General features: G+C 38.0%; 1 protein-coding gene and 1 pseudogene across 2 annotated transcripts in view; one reads left to right on the top strand and one right to left on the bottom strand.

Moving 5' to 3' along the window:
- MARCHF6 (membrane associated ring-CH-type finger 6) overlaps nt 1-22,209 on the top strand; it is an 81,487-nt gene that overhangs the window by 22,727 nt on the left and 36,551 nt on the right. For both annotated transcript variants that reach the window (XM_041731515.1, XM_041731513.1), the window contains 7 exons: nt 2,243-2,386; nt 9,111-9,183; nt 13,222-13,390; nt 15,959-16,148; nt 17,553-17,614; nt 18,158-18,190; nt 19,263-19,314. In XM_041731515.1, coding sequence (XP_041587449.1) covers nt 2,257-2,386; nt 9,111-9,183; nt 13,222-13,390; nt 15,959-16,148; nt 17,553-17,614; nt 18,158-18,190; nt 19,263-19,314 — 709 coding nt within the window. In that variant the 5' untranslated portion in view covers nt 2,243-2,256. The remainder of the gene's footprint in view (nt 1-2,242; nt 2,387-9,110; nt 9,184-13,221; nt 13,391-15,958; nt 16,149-17,552; nt 17,615-18,157; nt 18,191-19,262; nt 19,315-22,209) is intronic.
- LOC121477322 lies at nt 20,145-21,024 on the bottom strand (annotated as a pseudogene).

A 22,209-nucleotide genomic window follows, 5' to 3' on the forward strand; every position in this document is an offset into this window, starting at 1 on the left:
TATGTGAGGGAGTATAAATGATTAAAGTCATTACAGTTTTGTTTTAGAACTTTATATTTATCACCATCAAAAAAAAAGTCAAGTCAGTTATTTTGTATTCTTTAATTTTCTGTAGGGCAGGAAAACACTACAACTTAAGGTTTGTTTATAGCACACTCTAATTCTAAATAATTGAATATTTTCATGAAGTTTGGAAATACTCCTGTGAGCTTTTTTACTTTGAGACCAATAAAAGCTTGTGTTGGCACATTTAGTTATCATTTGACATGCCATTCTTTTTAGCTTTCCCAAAAACTATTTATTGATTTAATGGCTTATGTATCAAGTATCCTCTTAAAGTAAGTGGTCTTTGTAGGTTTATTGCAAAAAGTTGCTATTTGTTAATAGCTTATTGTTAATGTTTGTAGCTGTGGATAGTTTTGTAATAGTTCACTCATTAATTTTAAATCACTGATTTTAAAACTTTACACATTATGATTCCTTATTTTGGCCTCACTGGAGAAAGGTGTTTGTTCCTCCCAAATGTTCTTTCTGAGTTACCTGAGGTGGAGCAGTGGTCTTCATTGAAACCATTTAAAAAGGAAATCTAAAACATGGCAAAACCTTTCTCTGAGTGTATTGAATCACATCTTAAAGAGAGCTGGGAAGATCCGAACTTACTGGTTGGAGTATTAATTATTGTTCTGAAATTTAGGGTAGGTTGATTGGTTAACAAACATCAGGCTGTTTGTTTTCATGTGACAGGACTTTGCTACAGATTATACTTTTTGAATGCTGTGTCTAAGGCTTGTATTTGGGAGGAAGGCTCTTTATTTTTTTATTGAAGCACAGTTGAGACACAATGTTATATTAGTTTCAGGTGTACAACCTAATGATTCCATAGCTGTCTGTTATGTTATGCTCACCACAAGTGTAGCCACCATCTTTCAGCATACGTGCTATTGTAATACCATTGACTATATTCCCGCTGTTCTGCCTTTCATCCCTATGGTTTACTCCCCTTGACCCATTTTGCCCACCTCCCATTTCCTTTTGGCAACTACCAGTTTGTTCTCTGTATTTATATGTCTGTTACTGCTTTTGTGTTATTTTGTTTTTTAGAGTCCATATATAAGTAAAACCATATGTTGTCTTTTACTTACTGACTTATTTCCTTAGCATAGTACTCTCTAAGTCCATCCATGTTGTCACAAATGGCAAGGTCTTATTTTTCATGGCTGTGTGTATATATGGGTATATACATGTTCATGTATATCCATATATACACACACACTATTTTTTCTTTATCCATTCATCTACCAGTGGTCACTTGGGCTGCTTCCATATCTTGGCTACTGTAAGTAATGTTGCTATAAACATAAGGGGGCATGTATCTTTTCAAAATAGTATTTTCATTTTCCTTGGGTAAATACCCAGAAGTGGAATGACTGGATTGTATGATACTATATATTCTTAATTTTTTTAAAAAGATTTTATTTATTTATTTGTGACAGACACACACACACACACAGAGACACAGGCAGAGGGACAGGTAGAGGGAGAAGCAGGCTCCATGCAGGGAACCTGACGTGGGACTCTCAATCTTGGGTCTCCAGGGTCACGCTGTAGGCCGTAGGCAGCGCTAGACCGCTGAGCTACCGGGCTGCCTTATTTTTAATTTTTTGAGAAACTTCCATACTCCTTTCCACAGTGGCTACACCAATTTACATTCTCACACCAACAGGTCCTCTACATCTCTACATCCTTGCCAACACTATTTCTTGTCTTTTTGTTACTAGCCATTCAGTAGGTATTAGGTGATATCTTACTGTGGTTTTAACTAAAGAGGGTTATTTCTTGATAATATGTCAGCAGCTTTACCTTTTGCTCCTATTCAGTTTATCTGATCTTTTATAATTTGGGAAACCAGATAATTGCATTGTTTAAATGCTAAAATATGTTATGAGTTAGCTTTGCATGAAGTTTATGGCAAAGACTGGGGGATGTGAAGTTCTCTTGAATCTTTTTTCCTGCACAGAGGCCTTTTTTGTTGGTTCTACATTTTACCTGTCATTTGCTCTTAAATGACTTCTGGGTAAATGTGATATTATCATAACTAATTTGATTCACTTTTTTAATAGGAAACAATATTTAAGTGAAATACAAAGATGTTAAGCTAGCTCTGCGTGCTTGTCTTATATTTATGAATTAAACTGTTTTTTGAGTCTTTATGAAATTATATCTACTTTTTTTCCTCTTCCAGTTTATTCTCCAGATATGCCTTCACGGCTTCCAATCCAAGACATATTTGCTGGACTGGTTACAAGTATTGGCACTGCAATACGATATTGGTTTCATTATACACTTGTGGCCTTTGCATGGTTGGGAGTTGTTCCTCTTACAGCATGTGAGTATTCACTTCTCTGTGATTGGAGTTATTTTAAAATTACATAACTATTTAATATTATAAAGTAATATTGCATCATATTTTTGTTTGGATGATATTGAGTTATTTTATTTTATAATTCCATGTATTAGGAAAACCTCGCTTAGAAAACATTATCCACTGGGATGCCTGGGTGGCTTAGCAGTTGGGCGCCTGCATTCAGCTCTAGTCGTGATCCTGGGATCTGGGATCGAGTCCTGCATTGGGCTCCCAGCAAGGAGCCTGCTTCTCCCTCTACCTATGTCTCTGCCTCTCTCTCTCAGTCTGTGTGTCTCTCATGAATAAATGAATAAATCTTTAAAAAAAAGAAAACATCCATCTAAATGAAGAACTATTTTCAACAGTCATTTTCTTGAATGAATGGGGGAAAGAAAAACAGCATATAGAAGCCAATAATGAAAGTTCATGAAAGAATTGAAAAAGCAAAATCAAATTATAATCAGAAGGATCTTGATTTTTACTATTTGAAGTATATTAGAACTTTCAAGTGTTGCAAAAATTGGATTACTTTGAGTTTTTTCCCCCTTCCCTTTTTTTAAATTTTAATTTTAATTTTAATTTTAATTTATGATAGTCACAGAGAGAGCGAGAGAGAGAGAGAGAGGCAGAGGCAGAGACACAGGCAGAGGGAGAAGCAGGCTCCATGTACCAGGAGCCCGATGTGGGATTCGATCCCGGGTCTCCAGGATCGCACCCTGGGCCAAAGGCGGGCGCCAAATCGCTGCGCCACCCAGGGATCCCTTCCCCTTCCCTTTTTAAAGGAACTCACATACCTGTCTGTAACAGTCCCGAATAATTGAGAGGCTTATCTTTCAAGGTATAGGAGGTTTTCTGGGAGGTTGCTATACTAGCCTTTTTTGGGTTTTTGTTATTTTTAAAGATATGCAGAAGGATAGATAGCATATGGTGCCAGACTATGTAGATATGACTCTTCAGAGTTAAACATAAGTGAGATATTTAAATAAATATAATTAATAGCCTTGTGTCTCTTTAAAATAAAATACATCATTTATGAAGATGAAAGTCTTTGGGGATACATGGGATAGCAGAATTGGTTTAAAAAGTGAAGTAGAAGGGGGATCCCTGGGTGGTGCAGCAGTTTGGTGCCTGCCTTTGGCCCAGGGTGTGATCCTGGAGACCCGGGATCGAATCCCATGTTGGGCTCCTGGTGCATGGAGCCTGCTTCTCCCTCTGCCTGTGTCTCTGCCTCTCTCTCTCTCTCTCTGTGACTATCATAAATAAAATTAAAAAAAAAAAATTAAAAAAAAAAAAGTGAAGTAGAGGGACGCCTGGGTGGCTTAGCATTTGAGTGTCTGCCTTTGGCTCAGGGGGTAAGAGACAGCCTCATAAACCGAAACACATTCTAGTTTCCCACAGCTGAATAAAATGGTGTATAGGTGTTCCAATTGCAAATTATTCTACAAAGTAAAAATGAGACTGGTGTCAGACTTTAAAATTAGCAGCTCTAAAATGCTAGAGACAGCAGAATCTTCAGCCTTTGACAACATCTCTGAACCTGAAATCTACCCATAAGTTATTCACAGACAGAGGGACAATTTAATAAAGACATGTCAGTAGATGCAAGGACATGAAAAGTTTGTCATCTCTTAACTATTTATGAAAAAAGGTGTTTGAGAATATACTTTACCAAAATGAGTGAGGAATCAGAAGCGTGAGCTACCATGAAAAAGAGACCGGTGCTTCCTACAGCTAACTAGCAATTGTTTTAATCTACAATAATTGGTAATTTTTGGTAATAGCCTACAACTAAAATTCTAGATGATTTTAACATGGCAGAAACTCTGAGGAGAGGATAGAAAAAAGAAATGAGAGCTTTTTATCTTATTTGTGAGGAGACTGTAGATACTCTAGACAGATAGGAAGATATAGGGTCACTCTGCATTAAAAATTATTGGGGTAACCAACTGGAGTCTAGAAATAGATGCACATCTCTATCATCACCCGATTCGCAACAAAGATGCCACGCTGTTCAGTGGAAGAAGAATCATACTTTCAATAAATAGTATCAACTAGATGGCCATATGGAGAAAAATGAACTATGTCATTATTTCACACCTGACAAAAAAAATAATTGGAGATGGATCATAAGCCTGAATGTGAATGTTAAAACCAAAAGATTTGGGCAGCCCCAATGGCCCGGCAGTTTAGTGCTACCTACACCCCTGTAGCCCGGGGGTGTGATCCTGGAAACCTAGGATCGAGTCCCACATTGGGCTCCCTGCATGGAGCCTGCTTCTCCCTCTGCCTGTGTCTCTGCCTTTCTCTCTCTGTGTCTGTCATGAGTGAATAAATAAAATCTTAAAAAAAAAAAAAAAAGATTTCTGTGCCTGGATGGCTCAGTTAAGCATCTGTCTCTTGATTTGGGCTCAGGTCATGATCTCAGGGTCGTGAGATTGAGCCCTGTGTCAGGCTCCACGCTCAGCATAGAGTCAGCTTGATATGCTTTTTCTCTCCCTCTCTCTCTGCCCCTTCCTTCACTCGTGCTCTCTCACTCTCTCTGAATATAAAAATAAAATCTTAAAAAAAAAATGTAGGAGACTAACCATAAAGGAAAATACTGAATACATTGTCCTTAATTGAAATTGAGAACTTTTTTTTTTTTTTTTTTTTGAAATTGAGAACTTTTATTCATACTTCAATATCTTTAAGAGAGAATGACCAGCCCCATAGAGTGAGAAAAGATTTGCGGTACACACATCAAAGGGCTTGTATCTAGAGTATATAGAGAACTCATAAAAAATCAGAAAAAAGCAGACAACCCAAATAAAAAGTAGACAAAAGATTTGAACAGGTGTTTCTGGGAAGATCTAAATAGCTAGTAACACACAAAAAGCTGCTCAGCATCATTAGTCATCAGGGAAATACACAAGAAGATATTGTGAATCATGCTCAGCAGAATGGCTAAAATTAAAAAGTAAGATAGTGCTAAATGTTTCTTAGGATGTGGAGCATTTGGAACATGCTTACATTGATAGTGGGAGTATATATGGTATAACCACTTTGGAAAACTGTTTGGCAATATCTGCCAATGCTAAATATTTATAAATGCCTTATGATCCAACAGTTCCAGTTCTAGGAATATAGCTGACAGAAACTACAGCCGTGTGTCCACTAAAAGATGTGTATTCAAGAATGATCACAGCAGCTAAGCTAATAGTTAAAAACTGGAACCAGGGATCCCTGGGTGGCACAGCGGTTTAGCACCTGCCTTTGGCCCAGGGCGTGATCCTGGAGACCCGGGATTGAATGCCACGTCGGGCTCCCGGTGCATGGAGCCTGCTTCTCCCTCTGCCTATGTCTCTGCCTCTCTCTCTCTCTCTCTCTGTGTGACTATCATAAATAAATAAAAATTAAACAAAAAACAAAACTGGAACCAACCAAATACCCATCAACAACAGTAGAGTAGATACATTGTGTTTTTTCTATACGATGGAATAGTACTTATTAGTGAGAAAAGAGCTCATTATTGTGACATGGAGTAACATAGGTGAATTTTACTTTGAGAAAAAGAAGTGAGGCACAGAAGAGTATGGATTGTATGATTGCATTTATGTGAAATTTTAAAGTAGACCAAATTGATCTGTCTATAGTAATAGAGATCAGAAGGGTGGTTACTTTTTGCTGGAGATACTGACTTGGTAGGGGATTGAGGAGCCTTCTAGGGAGCTAGAAATGCTGAATATTTTTATCTAGGTGGCAGTTTCCTGGACATGTACCTATTTAAAAATTCACCCGGACATATACTGAATGTTCATGTAAATTTTACCTTAATAAAACGTAAGAAAACTTCAAGGTAAGTACCAGAAGAATGGAAATTGGATTATGAGTTTTTATACTGAGGAGACAGAGTAGGACACAGCAAATATTTGGATAGTCCCAATAAAAGACAGGAAGGGAAATAAGAGAGGGAAGGGTAAGGTTGCAACTTCTGTGATCATAAGAGTTTACACAGTTTTGTGCAGAGGAAGGTGGTTAACTATTTGAAATAAGTGCAAAGCAGCCCAGGTTAATGTGAGAGGGATGTTATTAGCAAATGCTGACAGAACTCAGGAACAGCTTTAATTAGCTAGATATTATTCAAGATAAAAAGCCTTAAATGGAGGGCAACCCCGGTGGCGCAGCGGTTTAGCGCCGCCTGCAGCCCAGGGCATGATCCTGGAGACCCGGGATCGAGTCCCACGTCAGGCTCTCTGTATGATGCCTGCTTCTCCCTCTGCCTGTGTTTCTGCCTCTCTCTCTCTCTGTCTCTATGAATAAATAAATAAAATCTTTAAAAAAAAAAAAAGCCTTAAATGGAGAAAAGCATTATATTTCGTATTAGTAAAAGGCATAGTCTACTAAGAAAATAAAACTTAAGAACTTTTATGTAAAAAAAAAAAAAAAAAAAAAAAAAAAAGAACTTTTATGTACCAGAGAAGAGGACTTTGAAATATCTAAAGCCTTCAGAGTCAAGTGGAAGACTAACGCACCTCTCCAAAATCGGTAGATCAAATAATCAGAAGTTCAGTGGGGACTTTGAGGATGTTAAGTAATGCAGTTAACAAGCTGGCTGTCTGTTCTGATGTGTTTGTACACACATACACTCACGATCAATAAATAAAATATTAAGTTCTATTACAAAAAACATAGTCTAACTTTTTTCTTTAAGTTATCGTTATATTCTGATACCTTTCCATGCGAGAACGTGTTGAGCTACCTTTTTTTTTTGCTACCTTAGTTTTTAATAGATGCAGAGCACTCTGTGGGAAAGAGACCTGTAATTCATGATCTGTTTTCCTGTTTACAGCCATTTAGTTTGTTGTCAGTTTTACTTTGTTACAAGCATACTTGCTTTGAATATTTTATACATATATGTAAGTAATTTCTGTTATAGAAATTTTTTCCTACTTTTTCCATTTTTAAAAATTTATTTATTTATTTATTTATTTATTTATTTATTTATTTATTTATTTATTTATTTATTTATGATAGTCACAGAGAGAGAGAGAGAGAGAGAGGCAGAGAGAGAGGCAGAGACAGGCAGAGGGAGAAGCAGGCTCCATGCACCGGGAGCCCGACGTGGGATTCGATCCCGGGTCTCCAGGATCGCACTCTGGGCCAAAGGCAGGCGCCAAACCGCTGCGCCACCCAGGGATCCCTACTTTTTCCATTTTGATTTGGCTTTTGAAAACAGCCATTGAGGGGCACCTGGGTGGCTCAGTTGTTGAGCGTCTGCGTTCAGCTCAGGTCCTGATCCTGGGGTCCTGGGATTGAGTCCCATGTCAGGCTCCCCATGGGGATCCTGCTTCTCCTCTGCCTGTGTTCTTGTGTTCTGGCCCACCCCCCAACCCTGTCTCTCATGAATAAATAAATAAAATCTTTAAAAAGACAGCCATTAAAAAAAATAAAAATAAAAAAATAAAAATAAATAAAAAGACAGCCATTGAAGCCACTGAAAATTTCTGATACAAGGCTATTGGGAATGCTTAAATTAATATACAAGTTCTGGTTAGAAAGAACATCTCAGCTGTCTCCTCTTGGGCTCTGTTTCTCCTTCTTGCTTTTCTAAGAGGATAAGGAGATGGCTGTGCATTCACCCACACTTGATCTATTTTTCCCTCTGTGGCCAGATTTAAGATTTTTTTTTTTTGAGGACCCTTGAATCTCTGTTTTTAAAGAATTGGCTATTAGTTTGCTATTAGTTTGCTATTCATGTTATTGGAGCATTTACTCTTCTGAAAAGTCCTCTTAATTTCAAATTATATACTCCCAGAACTGAAATCTTTTATTTTCATGAGCAAACTCAGTGAATTTTAGAATTCTTGGTTAAAAAAACATTCTCCAAAAAAAAAACAAAACAAAACAAAACAAAAACAAAAACAAAAACAAAAAACATTCTCCATATTATAATTTAGTGATCTTTACCATATAATTCTTTTTTATTTTTTTAAAGATTTAATTTATTTATTTATGAGAGAGAGGCAGAGACACAGGCAGAGGGAGAAGCAGACCCCATGTAGGGAGCCCAATATGGGACTCGATCCTGGGTCTCCGGGATCACGGCTTGGGCTGAAGGCAGCGCTAAACTGCTGAGCTACCCAGGCTGCCCCTATATTTCTTTTTTAAATATCTAAGCTCATTAAATAATTAAGTCAGTCTATAGAGAATCTAAGGTTTCTCTATTAGCTTGTAACTTGCTCTTTAGTCTTTTTTATGCTTAACCATGTTGGGTTTTTTCTTTTTTTCTTTTTTTTTTAAGATATTATTTTAGAAAGAGAGCGAGGGGAGGGGCGTAAAAGGAGGATCTTCTAGCAGACTCCTCGCTGAATGTGGAGCCCAACAGGGGGCTTGATCTCACACCCTGAGATCATGACCTGAGCTGAAACCTTAGTTGGCTGCTTAACCAACTGAGCCACCTAGGTACCCCTCAATGGCTGTTTTCAAAAGCCAAATCAAAATGGAAAAAGTAGGAAAAAATGTCTATAACAGAAATTACTTACATATATGTATAAAATATTCAAAGCAAGTATGCTTATTTATAATGTAAATTTTTAATGTAATAGTTTAAGATAGCCTTGCAAAGACTAAATATTTCAGTGGCTTTCACTTTACCTCTGTTTAATTGAGTGCTTGTCTGAGTTCATGATGTGTGTTGTAACTGTTTGCCATCCTGCACTTTTGATAGGCCGTATCTACAAGTGCTTGTTTACTGGCTCCGTGAGCTCACTACTGACACTGCCACTGGACATGCTGTCCACGTGAGTACAGAACCTCGTGAAGCTTGAAGGCTGCACAGCATAGCCTAGTGCTTGTTTTTCCTGCACATTTTTACTTTTGTTGTAATTTGAAAGTCCTTTTGTTCCAAGAACAAAGAGAATTTATGTCTCTTAGTCTGACAATCATAGCTACAGTAAGAGTCGCTGACACATGTACATGTTTGTTTTAAAACATACCTGTTTTAAAGGACTGTTTTGTAAGGGTGGGGCGGTCTGTTAAATAGGCTGCTGTGCAGTGTGAGATATGCACTATCATGTCAATTTAAGCATGTATTTTTAACAACGTAGCCATTTGAATACAAATTTAGTTTTTAAATGTTTCTTGTGATTATTAAAATATGGACTCTAAAAACTTGTTTACTATCATTGTTTTATTGTGCCTTAATTTGACATTAAGCATTGTAATTGTGTTTTCTTGGAAAAGATGTGTTTTCATTACTAATATCAGAACTAGAATTGCTGTAAATGATGTATTATATCAAGATAATGAGAGTATTAAGCGTACCAATAATTGCACCTGTATTTGCTAAATCTTCTTTTGTACCCGACTGACCTTAGTTTTTGATCCCTGTGACAGTAAAGACAAAGAACAATATAAAACTCTCCTATAGAATAGAAGTATTAAAAGTATATTACTATCAAGATAAGCCACAAAGCAATAGAAGAGAGTAGGAGAGCATGCTGTTATTTCTGATAGAAAAGAAATTAAGGAGTTTTTAAAAAATCTCTTGCATCTGCATCATTATTTTTAATCATATTTCTAAATATTTAGAAACATTAGATGTGTCTGTGACTTGGTTTTTCTACTTCCTGGTTGCACCTTTTTGGGATAGAACAGATGGGTTATTTCATTTCTCTCTGTGTCTTTGGCAGTGTAGGGAATACTTGATGAAAGGTTTGCAGCTTGAACTCATTTACATTAGAATTATTTATTGTTTTCACTATTGAAGAACAGTTTTATAAAATAATGTTTAGAAGTAGACAGGGGCTTTGAAATAGGGTGCTCTTAGCTGTGGCCATAAAAAGGAGAAACCGTAATTTAACACACTAGTGTGAGAAGATAACCCTTTGTATAAAAATACAGGCCTTTTGTAAAGTGATGTAGTAGAAACAACAGGACAGCGTTCCCATTTCTGGACATCAAATATTTCTCTCAGCCATCTGGAACAGGGTTTCAGTATAGAAGTTTAAGAAGTTTGTCTTAAATGCTCATCTGCCATTCACTATGTCTTTGTGTATATGACATCATTCACCTCTGGCTTGCCTTTAGGGATTGTATACACTGCAAAGATGCATATTGGAAGTAGCGAGAGAAGTCCAATAAAAGCAAGGGGTGATTACTAAGAGCAATGGAAGTTTTATTTTAATATGTATAAGCTAATAAAAGAATCATTTCACATAGGTTAGCCTTGTTCCATTTAATTTGGGCTAAAATTCTGTAAACCATTGTAGTTAATGAGTGTGCATGGTAGCAGCCAGTCACTACTCAATTGTTTAGAAAAGGTGACTTGAGTTCCTATCTGTGCAGTTTAATGAAGCAAATATACATTATTTCTCTAATGGTTTCTGTCTTAAGTGGCTGAATATATTAATATTTATCAAAGCCTAAATTGGTAGGCTTTGGATATATGAAAAATAGGTGTTTGTGGAAGCCATGTTAGTGAAAATACCAGACAAACAAGGTGTAGTATTCCACTTACCTACTACCTTTACTTCTTGTTGGTAGAACTATTGAACATCTGGTTGTTGGGCAGGTGTGATCACTTAGATAATACAATGGGGTAGTTGGTTGTTAAGGAACCCTAGCATTGGAATACAGTTTCTGATTCTGCAGGTTCTTTGCTGACTTTGGGCAAATTTCTGAACCCGTTTCCTCTATAAAGTGAGGAAGATCATGCCTCAGGGATAGGCTATTCAAAGATTAAATTCACATATATATTTAAAAGTTATGTGTGAATTTTGAGTATTGGCTTAAAATATAGCAGAATTATCACTGAAGCTCAGAGCTGTTGCTTGCCTTATGTTGGCAAGTTCCCCTTTTCTTTATAACCTGATTGGTTAGTGGGCATCAGAATTGCTTTCTTGAGACCACTGATTGACCCAGGAGGAACACTACAGGCATGGCTGGGGATAGTCAAAAGGCATTGTAAATGTAGTTTGGTTTTGTAATCCCATGCTGCCTTTTACAATTTGAAGAATTGAGCCAGTTTTCCTGAAAGCATTTTTAACTAAACTCCTCTTTTTTTAAAATGAGCTGTATTTTATTTTCTCTGTAGTATTAATTTTATTTCTGAAAATTTACTTTAAATTTCTTAATATCATAGCAGCTGCTTACATATTTTGTAATTCGGTTCTTCAGATCATCCCCAGGTACAATATATCAGTTAATTATTGTTTCAAAACATGCTGTCCCTGAAACTTACTGGCTTAAAACTACAATAATTTTATTTGCTCATAATTCTGGGAGTCAGCTGATCAGTTCATCTGTGGGGCTTTCTTCAGTTACTCATGTGTTTTACTCTGGGATTAGTTGGTCTAAGATAGCTCCAGCTGGTACCTTGGTTCTCCTCCATGTGGCCTCTCATCTTGCAGGAAGCCAGCAGGTCACAGAGCAGCATTCTAAAACGGTAAAAGTAGAAGCTCACAAGCTCTCTTCTAGGCTCTAAACTCAGGCAGCCTCACCTTGGTTCAGATAGTTCACAGAACCAGCCTAGATTCTAGGTATGAGGGAAAAGAACTCTATGAAGTGTCCCTGTTTAAAATTGATATCAAGGCAGCCCCGGTGGCTTAACGGTTTAGCGCCACCTTCAGCCCAGGGTGTGATTCTGGAGACCCAGGATGGAGTCCCATGTCAGGCTCCCAGCATGGAGCCTGCTTCTCTCTCTTCTGTCTCTTAAATAATAAATAAATAAATAAATAAATAAATAAATAAATAAATAAATAAATAAATAAATTTGACATCAAATAGTTGTTATTCCTATTGCTGATGATAAGTACAGAGTAGAGAAGTCTACTCTATTTTAGTCTAAGTTATCAAAGTTTTAATAATCCTGAGGCTTCCTCTTTTGATTAGGTTATATTCCAGGGCATTTCTGTGGGCCACATCAATTCATTAAGTTTGGAGCCAGTAGGCTGAGGTCTCTCAAATGGACTCTTCCTCAGATTTTCCATAGAGGAAAAAGTCATTACATTATGATAAAGGATTTTCCTAAGGCCACCAAGATTCACAGTTATCCTTGAATCAGGCATAGACTAGGGAACGACAAACCCCTTGAGATGAAAAGAACAAAGAGGTCTTTGGTATTATCATACTACATATATCATAACATAATTTGTGTGAGTTTATTGAGAAACTAGTAACATACTTATGGTATATTTGCAGTTAGCATAAAAATTTATTCTGCTTTCTAAGTGGTAGGTAATTTAAAGTGTATTACAGACTTTGTCTTACACGTTGCATACTGAGTATATCTCAGGTTGCTTTCTTTACATTGACATTAGGCCTTTTGGGGGTGCTTCTTTCCTTTTCTGATTTGCTGATTATCTTCATTTGTATGGGTATCAGCTAACCAAGTTTGTTAAACTTGTGTGTAAAATAAGGATAAGGAAGTTCTTAGTATGGGTTGGATTGCAATCAGTAGATTGCATACATACTTGGTCTTTGTCAGGTGTTTGACTGCTTATGGTTTTTGGTTTTTTTCCTGCCTCTTTCTAAGCCATGTTCAAAGAGTGGCTAGATAGCTAATTTCTACGTAATTCTGATGTTAGTTTTCACTTATTATAATACAAATACATATGATACAAATATATAAATAAATATATTTGGCTAGCTTATTATAAGGTAGATAGAATTTCACCATTCAGAAACAATTCTGAGAAACTGAAATTTTACCTAGAAAATTATTACTTATTTTTCTGGCTGTTGTTTCTGACATTTTAGTGTAAGATGAAATGTTACCTTTAGTTTCTCAAGTTTAAGCATTCTTTGGAGTAATTCTTTATAATTTTTTTTTTTAATAGGGACAATTTATTGGCGGATTGTTTGCAGGGTTGTTTTGTGGTAACATGCACACTGTGTGCATTCATCAGCCTCGTGTGGTTGCGAGAGCAGATAGTCCATGGGGGAGCACCGATTTGGTTGGAGCATGCTGCTCCACCCTTCAATGCTGCTGGGCACCACCAAAATGAGGTAACTCCCTCCATCTCCAAATTGATTCTCTTTGCATAGGACGTGGGAATTATTGTCATTCTCTAAGATTTAAACCTTTGACTCCTCTGCCCCTCATTGCAAAGCAGGACACTGAAAAGGTTTGGGAGAAGATTAAGGGAGATGCAAAAAATCCGAAGAAGGCTACGTTGACTTTGCTTCTTATTTTCTAGCGAGATTGGGAACAGTGTTAGGGGGTGTACTGAGTGCTCTTTTATTCCCTTTGCCTGGGTTTACTACTGTCATGGAAGTTAACATACAAACTTCCTGGCTATGATGCTGACATGCTGTGTGACATTGAGGAGGCTACTTACTGTCTTGGTTCATCAGTTTCTTCTTATGTGAAATGCCCTGTGCTTGTTGCTCCCAATGGCAATATTACCAAAAGAAAAATTAGAACACTGTTAAACAATCTCACAAAGTTTCACTTTTTCTTTATAAGAGATAACATGCTTATGTTAGATGCAGGAGCATTTGCTAGACGTGTTAAGAGAAAGAGAGTAAGATAAATGATTTTTAGTCTCTCGCTTGCTGAGCAATTATGGGGCTGAAAATGTCAAAATATTAGCTATGTACAAAAACTATTTGTTTCATAACCTTTTAGTATGAAAAATTGATGCTAAGATACTCAAAATGATAATTAACTTAATTTTTCATTGAAGGACCTGCTGTGTGTCAGTGTATAGGTTGATTTCATCAACTTCTGCCATACTTTTTTCTCTACACAGTTAAGAGTGTAACTTCTCCTTAGCAAATCACACATGCAAGAAATGAAACTAGAAAGAAAAGACACTTCTTACCTAGTGTTAATATTTTTGTTATTGTACCTCATATATAATTTTTAAATATTTTATTTATTTGACAGAAAGCATAGGCAAGGGAAGGGACAGGCAGAGGGAAAGGGAGAAGCAGGCTCCCCATCAAGCAGGGAGCCCCCTGTAGGGCTCCATCCCAGGATGTTGGGATCATGACCTGAGCTGAAGGCAGATGCTTAACCAACTGAGCCACCCAGGTGCCCCTGTACCTCATATTTTGAAACATTTAATGCAGTTGCTCTTTTAGAATCTTCGACTATAACTGTGTCTTTGCATTTGGTAGGTAGCAGAACTCAGTGAGAGCCAGAGGAGGTGCATGTGGGAACTGACAAAGTCCATATGGACAGGTTTACCTACTGAATAGGAATTAGAAACTTTCTCAAGTGTTTAACTGATAACTGAGAATTAAGTTACTTACCTGTATAGGTGTAAACATATAGGTATATAAGTAAATATATGTTTATCCCTGAGGCATTCAGTTAAGGTAGGAGATGCCTTATAAAGAAGAATTATGGCCCTTTTCTAGAGTTGGTTGTGGGGTTTGAATCTCATCAGGAGTTTTCCCCACCCCCATGTACCCCGCCAAGGGGGCACCTGCGCTAGAGTCTCAGTTCTCTTTTCCTAGAGTTAAAGAATGGAGACTAAATGGTACCAAAGACATAAAGAAATAGAGAAGTCCAGAATGATCAAATAAAGTCACCACCAAATGAAATGATGGCTGAGGAGCCAGAGGTCATCCTAAGAATGGCGCCCAGGTCCAGGTTCCACAAGAGCCTCCTGGCCTCTACCAGATAGCCTTGCCGAAGACTGTTGAAGACCTTGGGATTATTCCATGCAGGAATCCAACCAGCCCTGCAGCCTCCAGGCACAGGTTGATGCTGGGCCCAAGGATGTCCTCAGACCTTTATAGGAGCTTGCTGGACAGTAGCTGAGACCCACTGTTCACATAGTCAGGAGCAGATTGTGGAGATGCTGGTGCAGAAGTAATTCCAGGTTGTCTTGCCTGAGGAGCTCAGACCTCGGGTGCAGAGACATCAGCCGGGGGTTGGACTCACTGGCTGAGTGCTGCTCCGGTCTTGCTCTTCTTGCATGTGAAAAATAACCAGAGTTTTCTTTTTTGCAAGATCCAACAGCAGTCATGGGGAATCTGAGCCTTGGTTTATCTTGGAGTTTTGTCTGACTAGTTGTAATAATAAATCAAAACTCCTGTCTGGACCTCTTTTTGGCTGAGGCAGCTCTGTTTCCTGAAACTGAACTCCAGAAGGAGTTTCTCTGCTCTGTTGTTAAGACAGACAGCCTGCTGCTTGTTCTTACTCTGTTGAATGCCTCCTTTTTTGCACTTTGTGACATGTTTTAATACATTGTTTTTATGTATCCAAAGAGGTAATGGCTTTAACTTTCTAAATTCTTGATTCTTGCTCTGCTGGCTTGAATAGAAACTTGTGTAACCCCACCAGTAACTGGTTTCAGATGTGCCTGAAGTGTCAAAGTTAGACCCATTTTCTATAATACTTTGTGAAATACCTGAATTATACTAAGTGAATATACATGCTGTGAAGTGAGTTTATGTTTTTACATGCTGAGTTGATCCGTAGAAAAGATGACTTGAGGGTTATTTTTTGGAATTTTAATAGTTTGTGTGCTAGTTTTGTTTTTTAACAGGGGGAGTGTGATTTGGAAATAGAATGAAACTGAGACAAGTTAGCTGAATTTCAGGGCTCTGCTGTCATTTTAGGCTCCTGCAGGAGGAAATGGTGCTGAAAATGTTGCCCCCGACCAGCCTGCTAACCCACCAGCTGAGAACGCGGTGGTGGGAGAAAACCCTGATGCTCAGGATGAGCAGGCGGAAGAGGAGGAGGAGGACAACGAGGAGGAGGACGACGCAGGCGGGGAGGATGCCGCTGATGCCAACAACGGGGCCCAGGGTAATGGCTGCTGGCCCATCCTTACCCTTCCTTCCCAACCATGAGTCCTCATGACCATGAGTCCATTTCCAGCTTTCCTTGAGGAGAAGAACTGGGAGTTTTAGAAATTTTATGGGTTCGGAGTTTTATTTCTAAACTTTTTACTTTATTTTGGCAGATTAGCATTAATGGATATACATATGTATTAATTTTTTTTCTGTGAAGCAGGGCACATTTTGTGTTGTAAAATCCTAGTCGGGACTTTTATAGGATGGTTAGGAAGAAGTTATTTGTCATAGACCATAGTTTTTTTTAAAGGAATTTGATACAGATTTATTTTATTCCGTCCCATTTCTCTTGAGTCAAGATAACTTTTAATATCCAAGAAGAATTCTTGAAGGGTATACTGCAGGTCAGAGGATATCAAGGAACCATTTTCTCATTTTATAGTGGTATAACTCCAGAATGCTAAAGGAAATCCCAGACCATGCCTGCCTGTCAGCTGGCAATAGCTCACCACCTCCACTTCTCTCCTCTCATCCCAGAGTTTTCCTGTCAAGCACTGCACGGCTTCCAGGTCCACTGGACATTGCTGGTGTCTGAGTGTCTCCTGGGTGCCAGGCACTCAGGTCCTTGCCTTCATGGAGTTCTGGTCTAGTGAAGGAGCAGGAGTACACAAGTGAATAAATATGTTGTTACACAGTGTGGTAAATGTGCAGGTTGCTCTGAGGATGCTGTTGGGAGAGCCTATTTTAAATAAGATTCTCCAGGTATCGCAGAGTCAGTGATATTTGAGGTGAGACACAAAGGATGAGAAGAAACAAGTTGTGTAATGGGAGCAAGGGACCTTTGTAGGGAGTAGCGAATCTATGTTCAGAGGCCACAAGAAGGCAGCCTGCTGCCACCCTGGTGCGGCCATCATTCCTTCACTTCATCTCACACAATAGCTCCTAAGTAGCTTCTTCCACTTGTGCTCCGCATAGTGTTCATAGTACTCTACTGCCTTTAAAATCTGGCAGTGGTTTTTCTGTTATACTAAAGAACAAACAAAATCCAGGTTTTACCTTCCCCCTTGTATGATTTGATCCCTGTCTGCCTTTCATACCATATCTTATACACCCCCCACACCCTGAGAATTCTTGTCCCCTGGCTTCCTCAGTTTTCTCAAATTTTCCAGATTCATTCCTGATTCAGTGCAGTTAAGTTCCTCTTCCACATAATCCTATTTATTTTCTTCCAGCACTTAACCACAACCTAGAATCATCTTATATGTGTCTGTTATATTTATGTATATGTATTATTACCTAACAAGCAGATGTGGTGTAGCTTCTCATCAACAGCTTACAAAACACTAAATTAAGAGAATATGTTTTATTATTTATGGTTCAGGTTTCATCAGTAATCTTTCAACTATTATATTTCCAGATGACATGAACTGGAATGCTTTAGAGTGGGACCGAGCTGCAGAAGAGCTTACATGGGAAAGAGTAAGATTCTTTCTATCATGCATTCTAGTGCCTTAACTTTAAACTATGTTAAAGTTGGGCATATATAGATGTATATGCTAAGTTTGTAGCTACATTAGATGGAAGCTGCAGTAGAACTTTAATTTCTAGAGAAATGTGATGTTTATGGTGAAAATATTAAAAATATTGTAATCTATTGCTATTTTTCTATTTCCTGGCCTTTAATACAAAAAAAATTATGGACTTCCATAAAATGAAGTAACAATTTAAATTGTATTATTCTGACACTGCAGTTGATATATCATGAAATCTTGACTGGCTCCATATCTAATGTAAGAATTAAACTCAAGATGGAATTATGTTGACTTTATAATCATATGATTTGGAATAAAAAGAGGCCCAAATATAAAACTAATATTTTTTATTCTCTAAAAATGATAAGCTGTATTGGAAAGTAGTGGGGAAGGATTATGTTTAAATATAATTGAAAATGAGCCTTTTTTCTAAATAGAATTAAAAAATCCTGTTGCATCTTGAATGTATGCATATTGTTACTTATTTCAGATGCTGGGACTTGATGGATCACTGGTTTTTCTAGTAAGTGAAGCTAATATTTTTTAATATAGTTGTGACTTAATTATCAATGATTCAGCAACTTTAAATTTACAGTAGTATGTGCTGGCTTTTTATACTAAAGGTCAACATGCTTTTAGACTTTTGATTACTTGATGTATTGAAGAAAGTCTGTTTTTTGCAGTGAAAATATTGGCAAAGGACAAAGGTAAAAAGGCCATTATTAAATACTTGATTTTTAGAAAAGAAAATGAAATACAGAATTTAATAGTAGTTAAGAAGAACTTGGTCTTCTTTTAAACCTCGCACTATATTAATCAATTCCTGAACTGGTAAAAATAGAGCAACTTTGCAGCAAACTTTCCAGTTTCATGTTAGGTTTCCTCTGTTTGCCGAACCCTGCCTGTCCTTACCTTACTAGTAAAGAGTACAACTCAAAGAGAAGGAATAATTCTTTAAAGAACCTGGTCTTTAGGAGAAGTAATGCTCTTTTCTGGGTTCTGTAATACAAAAATCACTTGGGATTTTTAAGTGGCTTTGGGTTTCAAGATGACTAGCTATGGGTACTGACTGAAACAGTAATGTCACATAGCAGTCCTCTTGGAGGAGGTGATAAGACATTATTGAGAAGTGGATGAACGGCCAGAAAACCAGAGTGCCATAGGCAGAAAAGGGACTGAGGAAGAAAAGCAACCTTACAGAAGCCATAAGAACAAAATGGACACTGGAAAGAAGCACTGTGTGATATACATTGATGTGAAAGTTCAGAATTAATGGGATTTTCAAATTTTCCTCCATTTGGAATTTTTCAGTATCATTTGATTTAAATGAAATCAGGCTATTATTTATGAGAATCTGTGTAGTTTGTAATGGCTTACTAATTTCTGAAGAGGAAATGTTTATGGATTGATTTTTTTTTCCTGCATGTGACATTATGAACTTGAGTTTTATTAGGCTTAGTTTTATGAGCTATCTAATGAAAAATGAAAAGTTACACGTAATGAAATCTCAACATTATGGGGTGAAAATTTCAGTCTCCTAAGTGGAGTAGTCCAGTTAGAACTGAATATGTTTTATTAATGCTCTTTTCCTTTAGGAACATGTCTTCTGGGTGGTGTCTTTAAACACATTGTTCATTCTTGTTTTTGGTAAGTGGCGTTTATGCTGTTATTTAAGATACTGTGATAGGAGTTTAGTTTTCTGGGAGCCTTGTTAGAGGGTTTTATTTTTGTTTGTAAGCACTGGAATACATGAAACAGTTTTAGATAGTCATCCTGTACAGGAAGACGCCAGGTATACAAATACTTTTCTTTCCTAAGCAACGTGAACTACAGTTACCTACCATCTCTGCTTCTTTTGGGCATTTCCATCTCTTTTCATAGAAGTTGATTTTAGACTGACTTGAGATATGCAGCAGCTTGTCTCTGGAACTGATTTTGTGCTGATTACCTGTGTGTTCTTCCCTTTGACAGAAGATCTTGTTTCTTCTCTCAGAATCCTGCCCAAGGCCTTACCAGAGACCCTGGCTTGGGAGCTGTCACTAGAGATGAATATAGTCTTGAGAGAGTAGACCTCTCCCAAGTGGTGTGAAAGCCCTATAGAACCAGATTCCAGTAAACTCATAGTTACTTCTAAACACTTTTCCAACCGCAGCTGTGAGAATTTTGTGACCAAGCAAGAGTCCCTTTTGTTGGGAGTAATGGAGAAAGGAAGAGAGGGGTGACAGGTTTTTCTGCTTTGAGAAAGATAAAAGAAAATGAAGCAAAACAATGCCTTAAAATTCAGTTCTTGCATCTCAAGGGATTGAAAGTGGAGTCTGATAGAAACAGGATCTTGTTAGATTGTGCTGTGATTTGTGTCTCTTAGAGGCACCTTGGGCTCCAGATAACTCTATAGAGATGATCTTTGAGAAATTCCTTCTTGATGCAGGTGAGTTATCCCCCAGTCCTGCCTAGGAGGTAGAATAAAGATTTCCCAAGTTTCTTCCCCTGAATCCTAAAGCAAGTATGCTTTGGATTGGGGACCATGTTGCCACACAGAAAGCAGTTGTCTTCAACAGGAAACTGTAGTCAAAAGGATACTGAATTATATATAAATTTGAAGATGAGACAAATTAATTTCTCATATTCCCTATAAAATATGAACAAAATTAATTTACAGATATCTTGTTCAAACAAAATTGTCTTAAAAGTTCCAGTGATGCTTAATTTTTAGTAGCCATTTAAAATGGTGCAAGTTAACAGGACACTCATTCTTTGTTTCCTTTTGCATAGGGGGGTGAAACATAAAAATGCAGATTATTCTGCGTACCTTTTTCTTATTTTTTTTTATTTTTTATTTTTTTAAGCACTTGTTAGCATTTAATGAACCTCCCCCTATGTGGCTTCAAGCTACTAGAACGCAGGCGCCCCCCCACACCCTTTATCTTCTCCTCAGCTCTTCTACTGAAGAATTTGGCCTTCACGATGACAGGCTGTTTTGGGTGCTTTCCCTTTCCCAAAACTTTGTAGTAGCCCGATGGCACCACATCAATAATAGGAGCAGCTCCAGTCTTGTTTTTAGCAGCATTTACCCGTGTCTGCTCACGGACTAAGGTCCATAGTTTATCAAGGTTGACAGTTGGGCAGAAGCTCTGGTTCCTCTTTAAGTGGTAATGTCTCATACCGACTTTTCCAAAGTAACCTGGGTGATATTTGTCGAAGTTGATCCTGTGATGATGCATGCCACCAGCATTACCCTGGCCTCCTGGGTGCTTCCGGTGTTTGCCGATGCAGCCTGTGGCCATGGCTCACGTGGCCCCGAAGTTTCCGGGTCTTCCCCAGTCTGGATGGCATGTTGGCGGCCCAGAGGAAAAAGGGCCATACCTTTTTCTTTATGTAGAACAATTGGTATATAGAGAGTGTGAAACTGTTCTGATTCTTGGCCAAATTTTCTTTCAGAGAAAAATGATCTGTAGATTTAGTCTTTTGTTCTTATAAGAAAACCTTAATGCTAAGTTAATGTTTGGAGGAAAGAGTCACCTTTAACATCTGAATTAAAGTGGGGCACCTGGCTGGCTCAGTGGGAGGAGCATGCAACTCTTGATCTTGGGGTCAGGAATTTGAGCTTCATGTTGAGGGTAGAGATTTTGGGGAAAAAATGAACTTTAAGAAGTTTAAAAAAAAACTTAAAAAAAGAAAACCACATGAATTGTAGAAAAGGTAACATATAAAACATCTCATGGAAGTAAATTTTTTTTCTAATCCAACCTCCTCAGTTTATACTATAAAAAAATTGTTTTAGTAAATCTATGTGTATTATACTTAGGATCTTTTGAAATGAACCAAGTTTTCCTCTTTTTAGGAGTATATTTTCCCTTAAAGGTGAATGATCACTGGGATGAAGCACATCTTTCTTTCCTGCTTGGAGTGCTCTGCTGGAATTTTCTACCTGCATTTTTGGACATTTGTCGTGTATTTTGCAGAATTAGAACCTTAAAATGCAACTATCTCCTTGTAGAAGGGAATGATACTGAGAAAGTGACCTTTGTCAGGTTTAATCCCATTCGGTAGTGAAATGGAATAGAGAGGACAGGCAAAAGTTGGTTGAAACAGGCTTTTAATGGGATGCTGTTGGGTGAAGTTTCGCAGCCCGCAGGGGAGGGAGAGAGCGGGGAAGTCTTGCGGGAAGATAGGGGCAGGGTGGCATTTCAGTTACGGCAAGGGTTACAGGTCTTTGTAAGCTAAGTTAGGGTAGGGCAGCAAGGCAGCGCGGCAGGAAGATGGGGGTGGGGCGGCAAGGCGGCGTCATTGGGAGGTTGCTGGCCTGGGGTCGGCCGTTTTGAGGCTCCCAGTCTCGCCAGCCCAATAACCTTAATTTGGGATACTTATCTAGTGGTTGCTGTGTAATGGGATAGAAATTGATTGTTAACAATTGGTGCTTCGGGCAAATATTTAGATATGTAAATAGAGTTGGAACTTGAAAATTTGCCTTTCCCAGGGGCCTGTTTGAGTCATCCTCAGAGTTGGGTGAAACAACAAAATAGGAAAAACTCTGCATATAGT

The sequence above is a fragment of the Vulpes lagopus genome, chromosome 17, assembly GCF_018345385.1.
Source record: "Vulpes lagopus strain Blue_001 chromosome 17, ASM1834538v1, whole genome shotgun sequence".
Taxonomy (NCBI): Eukaryota; Metazoa; Chordata; class Mammalia; order Carnivora; family Canidae; genus Vulpes; species Vulpes lagopus.